Here is a 14,714-nt window from a genome sequence, read left to right on the forward strand (position 1 = left end):
AAGTATTATTTATCAGAGATGAGCACTCGTGTATTTCTTCCTTGAATACAACTTTTCCTCTTACTATCGAACTGTAATACGTAATATTCACAATTACAAATTCACTTCGTCTTTATCAGAAATAAAAACAAAATCGGAGTCATTAATATTACATTCAACAACAGAGGTAATGACAAATCAAAAAACAAAAAATTAGAAATAATGCAATGATAATGTTCGCTTTTCTTACGCAAGGAGTAACTTGTTGGAGGTTCCTGGACACAGCACAGTATCTGACACAAATGTGATATTATACTGCCAATCGAAATTCATTCGAGATTCTTAGATGTGTATGGCGAGTTTTCTCCTTCAATTTCGACTGTGAAGAAATGTGCAACCACAGCAAAAATCATCGGAAAGAGGTCGGACGATCTGGAGCGTCGAGAGGACTTTGGAAGTCCAAGCATGCATTTCAGGAGCGTTCGATACAATGTGATACGATAGTCCTCTGTACAAACAACGCTAATCGAAAAGGAATATGTTACATCATGAACACCTTGTATGGGTGGTACCAAACTGATACTCTAATATTTCCATGCTGACGGGATTTGTTGGTTAAAATTTCATCTTTATATCAGCTTTTTGTCAGTACAGAAGAAAGTTACTCCTGCAGATTGAGAATGGTGTGAGTGCATGTTGGCTATTGTGTGTATCTAACGCTACTGGAACTTTTGATGTGGAGATCGCAACACAGTATGCCTAGAGGACGAGGACGAGGACGAGGACGAGCACGAGCAGCTTGGATTTTGGATTTTGAGAAAGGTCAGCTCATTGGCAGAGGGTACATGGGAGCATTATACCGACAATTCCTTTAGATAGTTGGATGTAGTTCAATAACTGCAGGACGACTGGCGTCGTGATGGACTCAGGACAACAGACGAGTGAGCACAGGTCCTTCCAGAACTACTGCACCAGAGAAGATGTCAGAAATATTCTACTCACTCTGAGGAAAAGCCGGATGACGACTGTGGGACTTCAAGCGAATGTATACGCAGATTGTCACCACAGGTTATATCGTTAACAGGTTACAAGAAGCTGGGTTGATATCTTGTGTTTTCATGTGCCGTATATTGCTGACACCATGTACATGCAACACAGACTTCTCCGAAGTAGAGTCGACGACAATTGCGACATTGAGAGGCATCCAATGGTGTTCACCGATATTCTTGCTTCTGTTTGTGGTGGTCAGATAGATGCCAAATGTGTCCGTAGCCTTGAATGTCTATAGGAAGCACCACCTCCACAAACTCTAGACTCATGGCATGGGGACGTGTTGCACATGACAACAGGACTTATTTGGTAATTGTCGAAGGGAGGCTGTAATCCCCTCGTGGGCAGGGTACCATATGAAGTATTCCAGTATTATAGAGCTGCACAATGAAGTTGAAACCCAAATGCCTTGAGGAATGTACAGGTCCTTTGCTGGCCTTCTTGTGCCCTGATTTGTGACCCAAGAGTACCTCTGGAATGCTATGGGTTGGTTAATACAATCTTCATAAACTCACACAGCAAGTGTTTCAGGCGTGGCAAGAAATTCCTCAAGATTAAATTTGGAGTCTACTGGTTTTCATGCCACAACGAAGTCAAAAGCTTAAGCGTGGCAGTGGGGATCACACTACTTACTGCCGTTGATGTGAGACATCAGTTACGAGTTGAATGAAAGTTTCATTATTTAATTTCGAAAATGTTATTAAGATCTCCACAGTTTCATAATTATCAGACTAGCGCTTCGTGGTATAACATTTTCCATTTTCCGTCTGTGTACATGAATTGGAAATCCAGTCCTTCCGTACAGTCTTGATACGATCACATCACAATTTGGTTTGCTGGTCATTGTTGACATCCTTTCTGGTGGACAGATAAAGAATAGCGGTGAAAAAACGTGTTGTGAGCGGAAAACAAGTTTCACAGTGAACGTACCTTGGGCGAAGCCCACAACTTAGGTTAATACTGGCAAGTCATGATAAGGGACATTGGAATTTTGATTTAATTTCATAAAAATGTCGTTTTTCTAATGCAATGTGCTAAACATGATAAATATTGTTATTATATTTTTACTGGCCCTTCATTTTGAAACAGTTCTATCTTTCTCCCGAGCTGTCACATCTTAGCAGACTGGTTAAGTCATTGAGTTTCGTTCGATCGTCCTCCTTATGAAACGAAAGTAGCAAACAAACGCAAAATATGTTTAGATGTACTCGAGGCTCCACTTGAAACGTTAGATAACAGATGTTTCAGATAGCTGCAGTCTCACTGAAGCAATATTAAATGCATATCTATACGAATATTACTATGGACAACAATTTTTTTTTTTTTTTTTTTTTTTGTAAACTGCAGTTAATAAAATAATATTTGTTTTCTGTCTGTTTCAGATTTATTGCACCATACTCTCTCCTGAAGACTATATCATTCTGGTGGAAATGGACTTCCACACGCCAAGTCCAGAAAGGTAATAAATGTCAAAAAACTTAACAAGCTTATAATTTTGTGTTCATCATTTTTTAAAATAAGTAAAAATAGTTTCTACTCGAAAGATTACATACAAGACAACACAATAAATAATCACGAATACGTTTCTAATTTTTTTTGAGTCATTAGTCTTCTGATTGGTTCGATGTGGCCAGCCACGAATTCCTCTCTTGTTCCAATTTTTTCATCTCAGAGTGGCATTCGCGCCATATGTCCTCAATTATTTGTTGAATATACTCCAATGTTTGTCTTCCCCCACAGTTTTAACCCTCCACCGTCCATGTGGTAACAAGGACGTTATTCTTGGTTGTTTTACTGTTTTGCCCATACTTCTGTTCAGTGTTTTCCATGTATTTCCCTCCTCGCCGATTCTGTGGAGATATTCCTCAGTACTTACATTTATCAGTCACCGAGCTGCGTAGTTTTGTGGTTAGCACTCTGGACTCGCATCCAGGAGGAGGACGGTTCAAATTCTCATTCGACCATCCAGACTCACATTTTCCGTAACTTCCCTAAACTACTTAAGTCAGATGTCGGGATGGTTCCTTTGAAAGTGCATGGCCGACTTCCTTTCCCTTCCTTCCTTAATCCGAGCTTGTGCTCTAAGGACCTCGATGTCGACGGACATTAAAGCCTAATCTTCCTTCCTTCCTTTTTCTTATCAGTCCCCGTAACTGTCATCATCGTTCTATAGCACTATATCTCACACGCTTCGATTCTCACCTTTCCCGAGATTCTCACTGTCCGTGAGTACCGCAATAGAATGCTGTGATCCAAACACACATTCTCAGTAATTTCTTTCCGATGTCAAACCCGGTGTCTGAGATTAGAAGATGTCTCCTGGCCAGGAGAGCCTTCTTTGCCTTTACTTATCTGCTTTTTATGACATCCGTGCTTCGTCCGTAATGCATTATTTTGCTTCGAAAGTAGCAGAATTCCTTCACTTTATCTACTTGTTGGTGTCATGAGTTTTCTTAAGTCTCGTTGCCTTTGTCAGTCGCAACATCAGAACTACTTCTGGTGCCCTGGATTTTCCTAAAGTCAAACTGATGGTCGTCTAACAATCCTCAAATTTCTTTTCTATTCTTCTGTATATTATTCCTGTCAAAAACCTGGATCCATGAGCCACTAAGCTTATTATGCTGTAGTTCTCGCAATTATCTGTCTTTGTTGTCTTCGGAATTGTGTGGATGATATTTTACGAAAAATCTGATGGTTTGTCTCCAGACTCAGATTCTACACACCACCTGAATAGTCGCTTGTCTGTCACTTTCCCCAATTATTTCAGAAATTCCGACGAAATGTTATCAATATGTTCTGCATTATTTGATTGCTTGTCCTCCAAAGCTCTATGAAACTCTTACTCTAAAGCTGGTTCGCCGAAGTCTTGCACATCTACTCTCATTTTTTGGTCATTCACATCATCAGAGAAGTCATGGCCCTCATAGAGCCTTTCAGTGTACACTCCGTATCTATCTTCTCCCTTCTATGCAAATAAGAGTGGAATTCCAGTTGCACTCTTAATGTTGACACCCTTGCCTTTAAAATCACCTAAGGTTACATTGACATTTCTGTATGTTAAATCAGTCCTTCTGATGACCAATCCAATTTCGATTTCTTCGTAGGTTTCCTGCAGTGTTTTCGTTTTGATTTCGCTGCACTTCCTGTTTCTCTCATTCTTAAATGAATTACATTTCCGTATTCCTTAATTCCCCTAAACATATTTGTACTTTCTGGTTTCGTCGATCAGTTGAAGTATTTCTTGTGTTCCCATGGATGCTTTACAGTTATCTTGCTTGTACCTATGTTTGTCTGTCCAACTTATATGACTGCCCGTTTTAGATATGTCCATTCCCCTTTAACTGAATTGCCTACTGTAGTATTCAGTTTCGAAGTATCTACTGAATCATAAAATAGCTCATCATTCCTCAGTTCATCATTATCCCACTTCTTTGCACACTGATTCTTCAGAATGAGGTTCATCATTACTAAATTGTGTTCCGACTATATATCTGCCCCTCGGTACTCCTTACATTCCAATATCTCATTTTGAAATCTCCGTCTGTCCACAATGTAATCCAACTGAAAAGTTCCCGTGCCTGCGGGCCTTTTCCAAGTATACCTTCTCCACTTGTGAAATTTGAACAGTGTATTCTCTATTAGTATCTGAAATTTATTGCAGAACTCAAATTAGTCTTTATCCTCTCATGCCTACTATCAAGCCCATGCTATTCTCCCGAAACTCTTTCTCCTATTTCTTGTACTCATGTACTTTATCTCTTCATCTTCTCCGTGTGATGTCGGCATGCATACTGGGACAACTGGTATTGATTCCCTGTCGAATCTGCCCTACCTTCATAACGAATCCTACTCTCGTTATACTATTTTCTGCTACTTTTGATATTTCCCTATATTAGTCTGACGAGAAGTCCTTATCTTCTTTCGGTTTCACTTCACCGACACCTGCTATCTCTAGACTGTCTCGTCATTATACTTGTGGATTTTCATTTGTTACTCGCCTTCATTAAAGTTAACAGTTTGGTGGCATGTCTGAACGAAGTACTGGTACTTGTACAACGGACTCTAAGCAAATTTTAAAAGCCGATAAATCACTACAGAGAAGACAGTGTATTGGTATATAATAGCTATCGCCCAAGTCCAGAAAACAGTTTGTTGCAACCATCCTCTTTTATATTATGCGCGTATGTGATCATGACTGTCGAAATTTTTTTGAGTTACAGTTGAATTTTTCACCCATCAATCATAATTTCTATGTAAATCACAACATCCCCTCGTAATTTTTACTGTCTCTCTCTCTCTCTCTCTCTCTCTCTCTCTCTATATATATATATATATATATATATATATATATATATATATATATATATATATATATACTTTCATGAAATATCTGAAAGTATACTTAATTAGTTTCCATTCAATCCAAACTTAATTTATAAAGGATCATGTTGTCACACTTACATAGCACAGACATAGACTCTAGCAGGTGGTAATATATTGCTCAGACCTTCTCTGCATACTGTGACTAGCGCCTAAAAGTAGCACAAGAGTGTGAGACAGCGAACTAAGAAACGACAGTTTGCCATCAAAAGTAAGCTGAAACTCTTTCAAATTAATAGTAGAGTTTTGTTTATGCAATTATGTTGTCCAAAAATACGTCAAAAACAGCTGCTAGACGTCACGGGTTTCCTGCCCAAGTTCTTCTACATCTTCTCCCTCAGCATTTGTCCCGCAGAGTAGTACTGTCTGCACTTTTTGCTCTCTGTCTCTATTTGGCGCGTTCTTGTGCTGAATGCATACTCCGTACTTCGAGATCTGTAAAGAGGGTGTCTATTTTGCGTCATTTTACCATCGACTTTTAATTATAACCTGCGATTTGCTGTTGTCCCTTGATCTCCTCGAAGTACGTGTCGATACCATTTTAGATGGCCCTCCTTTCATCTTTTCAACGATAGATTCCGTTCTGTACCGTCCGCAAATTTCGTCATTGGTTGATTGATCATTAAGTTTTAGGCCATATGCCCACCGAAGCATTTTGTTTTCCATTACGCCAAGTCGTCGTCCTGTTTCTTTTTTTGCAGGTCAAAGGTTTGCACCGTACAAATCATCTGGGTCGATTGAACACCGGCATATTTTCGATATTAGTCAGTCAAGTATCTTCTTATCAGTCATTAAAAAAGAATTTTTATAGCCAAGATGGTGAGTTAAAATATTTAGTTCCTCGATGACGGTTTCAACAATCTAGCTGTAATCTTCAGATCTTCTGGAAATAATATTCCTGTACATCAATTGTACAACTGTAACGAGAGCATACTCCATTTATGAAACAAAGGCGCTACATTGGCATGTCAAATACTTCTTAGCTACTCTGTTTTATGTATTTGATAGGGCAATGTGGTGCCTTTGGGTTATAAATGGAGTGTGCTCTCTTCATGGTTGTAAGATTCATGTATAGTAATATTATTTCCAGACGATCCGAAGATGACAGCTGGACCTGTCGAAACCAGTCATTGACGAAATAAAAAAGTTTCAGTGCGCAATCTTGGCTGTAAAAATTCGTATGTATCACTGAAGATGAGATCGCGCCCAACAGCATGTGGAACTTATACGTCAGCCATCGTCCACCAATTAGGCCTTGCATTGTTAAAGTGGTTTGCGCTTTCAAGAACAAGTGAGACGTCAGGAGCGGTTTCTGAGCCAAGATATGTGACGATATTTGTCTTTGGCAGGAGTATACCGTCGGTTTTGACAGTGTCCATATTATTTACTTCTTATTACATGAATCAAGTCGTCATTATATTGAAGCACGGTGTAGCGGCTCTTCCGTGCTTGGACGTATCGTTGAAGGACATTCTTGTCTTCATTAAACAATAGAACATTATCAGTATGTTTCCAGAATGAGATTTTCACTCTGCAGCGGAGTGTGCGCTGATATGAAACTTCCTGGCAGATTAAAACTGTGTGCCCGACCGAGACTCGAACTCGGGACCTTTGCCTTTCGCGGGCAAGTGCTCTACCATCTGAGCTACCGAAGCACGACTCACGCCCGGTACTCACAGCTTTACTTCTGCCAGTATCTCGTCTCCTACCTTCCAAACTTTACAGAAGCTCTTCTGCGAACCATGCAGAACTAGCACTTCTGAAAGAAAGGATATAGCGGAGACATGGCTTAGCCACAGCCTGGGGGATGTTTCCAGAATGAGATTTTCACTCTGCAGCGGAGTGTGCGCTGATATGAAACATCCCCCAGGCTGTGGCTAAGCCATGTCTCCGCTATATCCTTTCTTTCAGAAGTGCTAGTTCTGCATGGTTCGCAGAAGAGCTTCTGTAAAGTTTGGAAGGTAGGAGACGAGATACTGGCAGAAGTAAAGCTGTGAGTACCGGGCGTGAGTCGTGCTTCGGTAGCTCAGATGGTAGAGCACTTGCCCGCGAAAGGCAAAGGTCCCGAGTTCGAGTCTCGGTCGGGCACACAGTTTTAATCTGCCGGGAAGTTTCATTATCAGTATGGCCCAAGGTGCTAATTTCTGGAGATCTCCGATGTCCGTGTCCTTTACTGTGATGAAGAGGAGGTAATAAAGAGCAAAACCGTGGTGGACACTCGCAGAAACAGGAAGTTTCCTGATACCCCAGCGGCAGAATGCATTCGAAATTCAGAATTATGGTAGATCAGCCGTCCCCATTCAGTTAGTTCTTCAGGTTCTTCATAGACTTGGAGGGCAAACCATGTGCGATCACTTGGAAATCGGTCAAAAGCCTTTTTGCAGTTCCGGGAAAGTGAAGATGTTTACACTTCTCACAATGTTTCTAAATAAGCAAGCGAATTGCATGGGCAGTACCAGTGGTCCCACATCCTTTCACTGAACCACACTTATTGGTAATAATATTGACAACCTTGCGTAATCTGCTGTCTATGATGTGCTGTAAAGTCTTCATTGTATGTGATAAGAGTCGAAAAAGGCGATGGTTGGCACATTCATCCAGGCTCTCCTGTTTCCAAATTGGGAATTCAGTGCTCAATGTCCACACTCGTCGTATCATCGTCTCTTTAGTGATCTTGTCGAGGAAACTTATCAGCGAATCAACTGCTTTATAGTGCTTAGATTTCCACAGTTTTGGTGGCAGAACATCCAGCCCAGTCGCATTCCCAAGTTTCAGCTAGAAATAATAGCAATAATCTATCTCACCACTGTCAGAGATCGTACTGATTACGGTTCTTCGGTTTGGGGTTTCTGAAGTACTACGGAAAACCTACCCAGCTGTTTTTGCGCATTTCAGATCTCGCTCTGTTTTAAACAGTTGCAAACCAGTTTTAAAATGTGACACTTCTGTTGCCTAAAGTAAATGAATAATGTAGAATATACAAATTTTAGAAGGCGATTTTATGGAGAGAAATGGCTATGATGTTCATCATTAACACGAAGTAGTGTTTTCACACATTTAGGGATCATATGTTAAGCCCTTAATACCATCAAAAATGATAATTTTGAGAAATAGACATTTAATGAAATGTAAATAGCAGAGCTGCGTCCTTCCAGTTTGAACACTTAACGCCTATGACGGACTGCACGTTCAGTACACGTTAATGAGCAGCTAATTTTAAGTGCTACTTTTACACTGGAGAAGTTCGCAGCAGCAGGTGATCATGTACAGGTCAACGTTCGCGCGAGTTTTTATTGTAGATTATGACTGAACGGTTTTGCAGGTATTGGCCCACTCACAGGCCATCAAGATGAGTAACACCCAATGCACCACGTGATTCTTAACACTTTGTCGTCCGCACGTCTCGTACAAACTTATTCGCTTGGCGCCGGCAGTGCTAATTCGGATTACTTGGCTTGTCGCCGGCCGCTTGTCATCTTTCCGTTGATGACAAGCTTCAAACACATTGACTTTTGTGTGCTTTAATTTTTCCGGAAATCCTCTATTTTGCCGTATCGTTCCCAAACTCAATTTTCTTTTCGAGTAACTTCTCTGCAAGTTCTACACTATTATAACAATTACCCATGTAGAGGTGATGCCACTTTCCATGAGAAGGTGGCAATAGTTCCATCACTGTTTTTGATAAACTTTGTCCAGCGCTAGAATATATCTTGAATGAGGAAATGTATCCCGTACTCGAATCACACAGCATCAGAATTAGTATGCCATATTTCGTGATTTTCGACGGATTGTAAACTATAAAATTTAACTGTCCACGCCACGGTATCATTCCTTCATCAACTGAGATGTTTTGACTTAGATTAAACGTTTCTTTAAACTTTTTGGAAAAATAGTCAATTTGGAATTGCGCTTTGAAAAGCCGGTCGGCATTATCCGGTTTATTGTTGTTGTCGGAAAAATGTAAAAATGATAATATTTGTCTAAATCGGTTGCGGGACATAGTTTTGCGAAATATCGGTATAACTGTCAAGGGATTCTTTGACCAGTAATCATCGATCCCTGCTTTTTTTACAGTTCCCACAAGGATAACAAGCCGAAACCATTTTCTAAGTCCGGATCCCGTAACGTCGACAAATTTGGCATCTTTTATCCAGTTTCCTTCCATTGCAATTTCGACTGTAATATTTGTTGATTTCGTTGCTAATATATTCAAATAGATCGTTCCCAACGTATAATTCTACGATATCCACGACGCTCTGTATATCTTTGGGAAATATGAGTGGACACGAAGACCTTTCAAATTTATTATTGGTCCTCAGTAAATCATAGTCTGTCTTCTTCGTCTGATTCATCCGAATCAGTTGGCAACCGTAGTGTTCACCGAATTCTTCTTGGACGTATTTCGCTATCTTCCAACTATTCTGCTTCACTTTCATATTTTTGATATCCAGTGTCTTCTTCTCAATCGGCCAAGGCGTCCGGAACGTCAGTCAAGACGTCCGAGCATTCATCGTAAATAATCGTATCGTATCTTTCGTCTGTCATGATGGAAGTGCACAAGTGTTTATAAAAACAAAAAACTTGTTGACATGTGTAACTTATTGTTACCTAAACAAAACTCCATCAGAATGAAAAAGCTACTGAAGTGCTGTCACCAGCCACTGCGCGATACTCTGCTCACGACACCACTGTGGTGTCGCAGGACGGCAAAGTGTTAATTTCAGTTATGGATAGCGATGTTAACTGTGTGGCTAACTTGCCTCGCTGCGGAGAACGCTACCCAGCTCCAAGACAAATAACCCTGGTAAATGCATTCGACAGAGAGCACAGTATTTAACACAGGCGTGTAAATACCGTCAATGGACTCTCTAAGCAAGTGGGGTGTTCGAATGTGCTGAGGAGCTGCTTACATGATTGTTCACGGGTTATTACGAGCACGAGGGCGCTGAAAATCACGGTAGAGCTCAGACCAGTGGTAGGACCATCTGAAATGCTATTTTTAAGCTGAGTGCAGTGAGACGCCTTATATGATCAAAGCACCCATCGGATACTGGCTTAAAGTTCCCCATCAGAGACCTCTGCCTTTGGGAAGCACTAATCCGTTTCATCAGCCTATAATTGTTTCAGACTGATTCGATCGACACTCCTTTTATATTGGGGTGCTTGTCTGGGATAACATTAACTCAGTTTGATTGCGCACATGTGGAATGCCTTAATGGAAAATGTGCTCACTTTGGCTCTTGCACTGCCTGGTGGGAGTGACTATTTAGCTATACTTATCTTCTTACACCCGAACGCTTCCATTACAGCTTGTAAAAGCTGTGCCGCAAATCCACCATCACGAAGGTAGACGCGGACGCTGCAGGATAATACTTGGGTGCCTTTAATTCAGCTGCTTGCTAATTGTAAGACTTTGCCATTTGTACTGAGACGATAAACGATGAGTATTTTATACTATAACATTCACGGATGTTCTAGAATCGAAGGAAGTAGAACCACTTCCTCACCTAAACAGGGACGTTTAGAGGACTCCCATTAGACTGTGTTAAAAGTTTGTGCCAAGAATTTCGCATAAAATAAAGCATCAGTAAGGATTTTATTCGAACATTTCATGGTTTAACTGTTGCCATCTCCCTTTGATCTCCGAACCACTGAGCCGGACTGCTACTCAATAAGGTATATCCGAACAGCGGTGCAGCACACAATTGCCCCAGCCCTTCCACCGGTCCACCCACCCACTTAAACGCACTTTTGCGGTTATAATCTTTAAATTATCTCTACAGCCATCAGGCGTATAATATTTTGTTAAGTATAGTGCAATATGAAGAAAAATTAACGGCATAACAGGGCATCGGTGCTAGATGTTTCGAACAATGATAAAATAATGCAAGGTACGAACAGCTTATTCTTTTCCGTGCTTCTTTTCAGAGTGAATGGAATGATGATGAACTCGCCGGACTTCTCAGAAGCATACAACTGCCCCATAGGATCTGCAATGAATCCAGTGAAGAAATGCTCTACATGGTGAAGATAGATGTGGAGAAGATGCTGATGCTACACCCATTTCGATACGAATGCCAAAAATTAATATTTTTTACTGTAATTTTTGTTAGCGTAGAATGCATTGATAGACGCTGAAAGTGTAGATAAAGTTAAGTTTATTTTAGTAATGTTTTGCGTTTTCGCAGAGAAGTTGAGATGCTTTCAGAATTTCTAAGCACGCTTTTGTGACATGACGTTAGTAAACTCTGTAGAATCAGCCAATAGTTGGATTAGAAGCATACTTAAGTGTTCCATATGTATATTGTCAGTTGATAATTTGATGTGTTGTAATATTGCTCAAGTATTATTTTAAGAAGTGAATAATGAAACTTTTTTATAAAAATGTACCTGTACATTGTTGGACCGAAAATTTTTTAAAATAATGATGTTACGTAGCTATTTTTGTAATGCTGGGTATTATGTGTCGCTGAAGTCGTGTATGTCAGTAAAATACTGAGAAGAGTAAATCTATTTGTTAAAAATAAATCTGTAAACCACACTTTTGTCAAATAGCTTGTTGTCATCCTTGTTCCCAAAGAAATTTACCGAGAAATCTATCTTTTTATCCCTACCCTCGTAGCAGTAGTAGTAGTAGTAGTAGTAGTAGTAGCAGTAGTAGGAGCACTACCGGGTGGCTGTAATTAAATTGACAGCGTTCTGAGTGCTGCAGTGCGGGCTGCAACATCACAGGACGCTGAAACATAACAGGCATGTTCACTAATCGGTGTACTCGCGGAGTATGCTGAAAACAATATTAGTTCCCTTTCTGCCACCAAGTAAATATGGTGCTGTAGAAGTCACAATGTGTTGTGGGTGCAGGACAAAGGGAGGAACGATAAAACACATGATAACGGTGATTCTTGCACTTACTAGGAGATGGTCACCAATTGCAGCATGTATTCAATGTAGTATTCCGACCCAGCAACGTGCTGCATCCATAAACCGGCATGGTCGACAGTTGCGGCAGCATATCCAATATAATCAGAGCGACATGTCACCGTATGCTGCCACTTAGATCAGAAAGAGCCCGAATACATCCCTGATAGGCCCGATCTTTCAGAAATTCGCAAGTCAGATGGATTTAGGTCAGCGGATCTGGAAGAACACACATTCTGAAATTGCCTAGAGACGATGTAGTTGTCACCGAAGGTTTCTCGAAGCAAATGAGGTGTCCTCCCATCTTGCATGAAAATAATGGCGTGCAAAGCTGACATCACGTGTTGCACAAGAAGGTCCTAACAACTTGGAGATGTCACTGTACACCTGACAAGACCACAAGGTATCATCTCCTCTAAGAAAAATGGATCGAGGACGGAGCAGCTTGTGAAATCACACCACACAGTGACATAAGCTGAATGCATGTTCCTGCACAACATGTGGCGAAGTAGAACTTCACGCGCGACAGTTCTCTGCATTCATGGCACCACGCAGAGTAAAATGTGCTTCATCCGTCCAAAGAATATTTCCCAGCCAAATGTCATCCATTTCCAGCATGCCAAAAAACTAAGGGTAAAGTCTTGGGGCTTCATGCAGTGCACAGTCTGAATCTTGCAGGGATACCAATATAAAATGTGTGACAAAATCTTCTGACCTTTTGACCAGGAGAGAGAGAATTCCTGTGGCAGCTCGAGTACTGGCTGAAAAAATTGAGGCTTGCGTTCCATGGTCTGCTACAGATACAGCACCTTCGTCAACAACTATCATGCGAATGGGTGGCTACCCTCTCCCTGCTCACCACCTAATTCATCTGTTTATTCAAATTTCTTGATCATATTTTTTAGTACATTTACCGACGTGGCGTCTTATCGCAACTGTTTCTGTCTGCGGTATTCCGCAATGCAGCGCTGCTATTGCTACCGTTCTGATAAAACAACTTTACCAGCAGTCTGCAGCCTATTTCTCAATAGCCATTGTGTTTCTTACGGAAAACGTCAAGTTTCTAAACTCATTACACCAACACTCATTTCACAAAAGAAATCAACACTTGTCGCCAAGGGAAAAATACTGACGCCCAAAGAGACTACTTACAGCTCCATATTTTCAGCAGCTGGTAGAAAGTGGGACTACTATATTCTCATTGCACTACGTGAGTATACCGATTACGAATGTACCTACGATGCTGCAGCGCCTGAAAATACCGTCAGTGTAATTATAACCATCCGATAGGATAGAACATTTGGTTGTGGTATGATCGAAGATTGGTTTTAAGCAGTGCACCTCGCAACTCTATACTGCACAGATCCCTTCAACTGAGCATAACTATAACGACCAACATCCACTTGTAAGTCAAGCCTTAGGCAACCACCCCTCCCATCAATTACCTGACTGACTGTACTTCAGTGACTAAAGATGTGTCGTGTTAATTGGGTCATTCTTTTAGTCAAAGTCCGTCAAATAGTACTTTCTAACCGATTTGATTCAATACCTCCTCATTAGAGATCCGATATACATCTACAGCTACAAAGCGAGCCACCTTATGATGTGGTACCGTGGATATTTCTGGTACCACCATCTTTTCACTCCTCCCCTGTTACATTCACGAATGGCGCGTAAGAAGAATTTATCTGACTTTCCCGTAGTGGTTATGTGGCGAGACATTTGTGGATGTAAGTTATAAGTTGTTTGACTCTTCTTGGAAAGCATGCTCTCAGGATTTCTATAGTATACCTCTCCCATATTCACAGCGCCTCTCTCTGTCAATACAGTTTGTCAAGCATCTCCGTAACGCTCTTGTACCGAGTAAACGATCTTTCAACGAAACACGCTGCTCTTCTTTGGATTTTCTCTATCAATTCTATCTGGTGTGGGTCTCAGACTATGTAGCAATACTCAAGCATCCTTCGATCGAGGGTTTTGTAAACTACCTCTTTTGTGGGGGAACTACACTTCTAATGAATCTCGGTCTGGCATCTGAATTTCCTGCAATTACTTTTATGTGGTTATGATATTTTAAATCACACTAAGCGTATACTCCTAAAAATTTCATGGAAGTTCGTGAATGGATGCTCGTGAAGAAATTATTTAAATGTAACCAAAAATGTATGAGAAGTTTGTGGCACAACTTGACTAGAAGATGGGTTCGGTTGGTTGGACATGTTCTGAGGCATCAAGGGATCACCAATTTAGTATTGGAGGGCAGCGTAGAGGGCAAAAATCGTAGAGGGAGACCAAGAGATGAATACACCAAGCAGATTCAGAAGGATGTAGGTTGCAAGGTTGCAGTAGGTACTGGGAGATGAAGAAGCTTGCACAGGATAGAGTAG

The 14,714-nt window shown here is 40.8% G+C and overlaps 1 protein-coding gene across 1 annotated transcript in view; it reads left to right on the forward strand.

The window, feature by feature from the left end:
- Window positions 1-11,858, forward strand: part of LOC124613599 (endothelin-converting enzyme-like 1) — a 326,983-nt gene extending 315,125 nt beyond the window's left edge. Inside the window, exons 16-17 of the mRNA XM_047142314.1 lie at window positions 2,412-2,488; window positions 11,338-11,858. Coding sequence (XP_046998270.1) covers window positions 2,412-2,488; window positions 11,338-11,437 — 177 coding nt within the window. The 3' untranslated portion in view covers window positions 11,438-11,858. The remainder of the gene's footprint in view (window positions 1-2,411; window positions 2,489-11,337) is intronic.
- Window positions 11,859-14,714: the final 2,856 nt, after the last annotated feature.

The sequence above is a fragment of the Schistocerca americana genome, chromosome 4, assembly GCF_021461395.2.
Source record: "Schistocerca americana isolate TAMUIC-IGC-003095 chromosome 4, iqSchAmer2.1, whole genome shotgun sequence".
Classification (NCBI taxonomy): domain Eukaryota; kingdom Metazoa; phylum Arthropoda; class Insecta; order Orthoptera; family Acrididae; genus Schistocerca; species Schistocerca americana.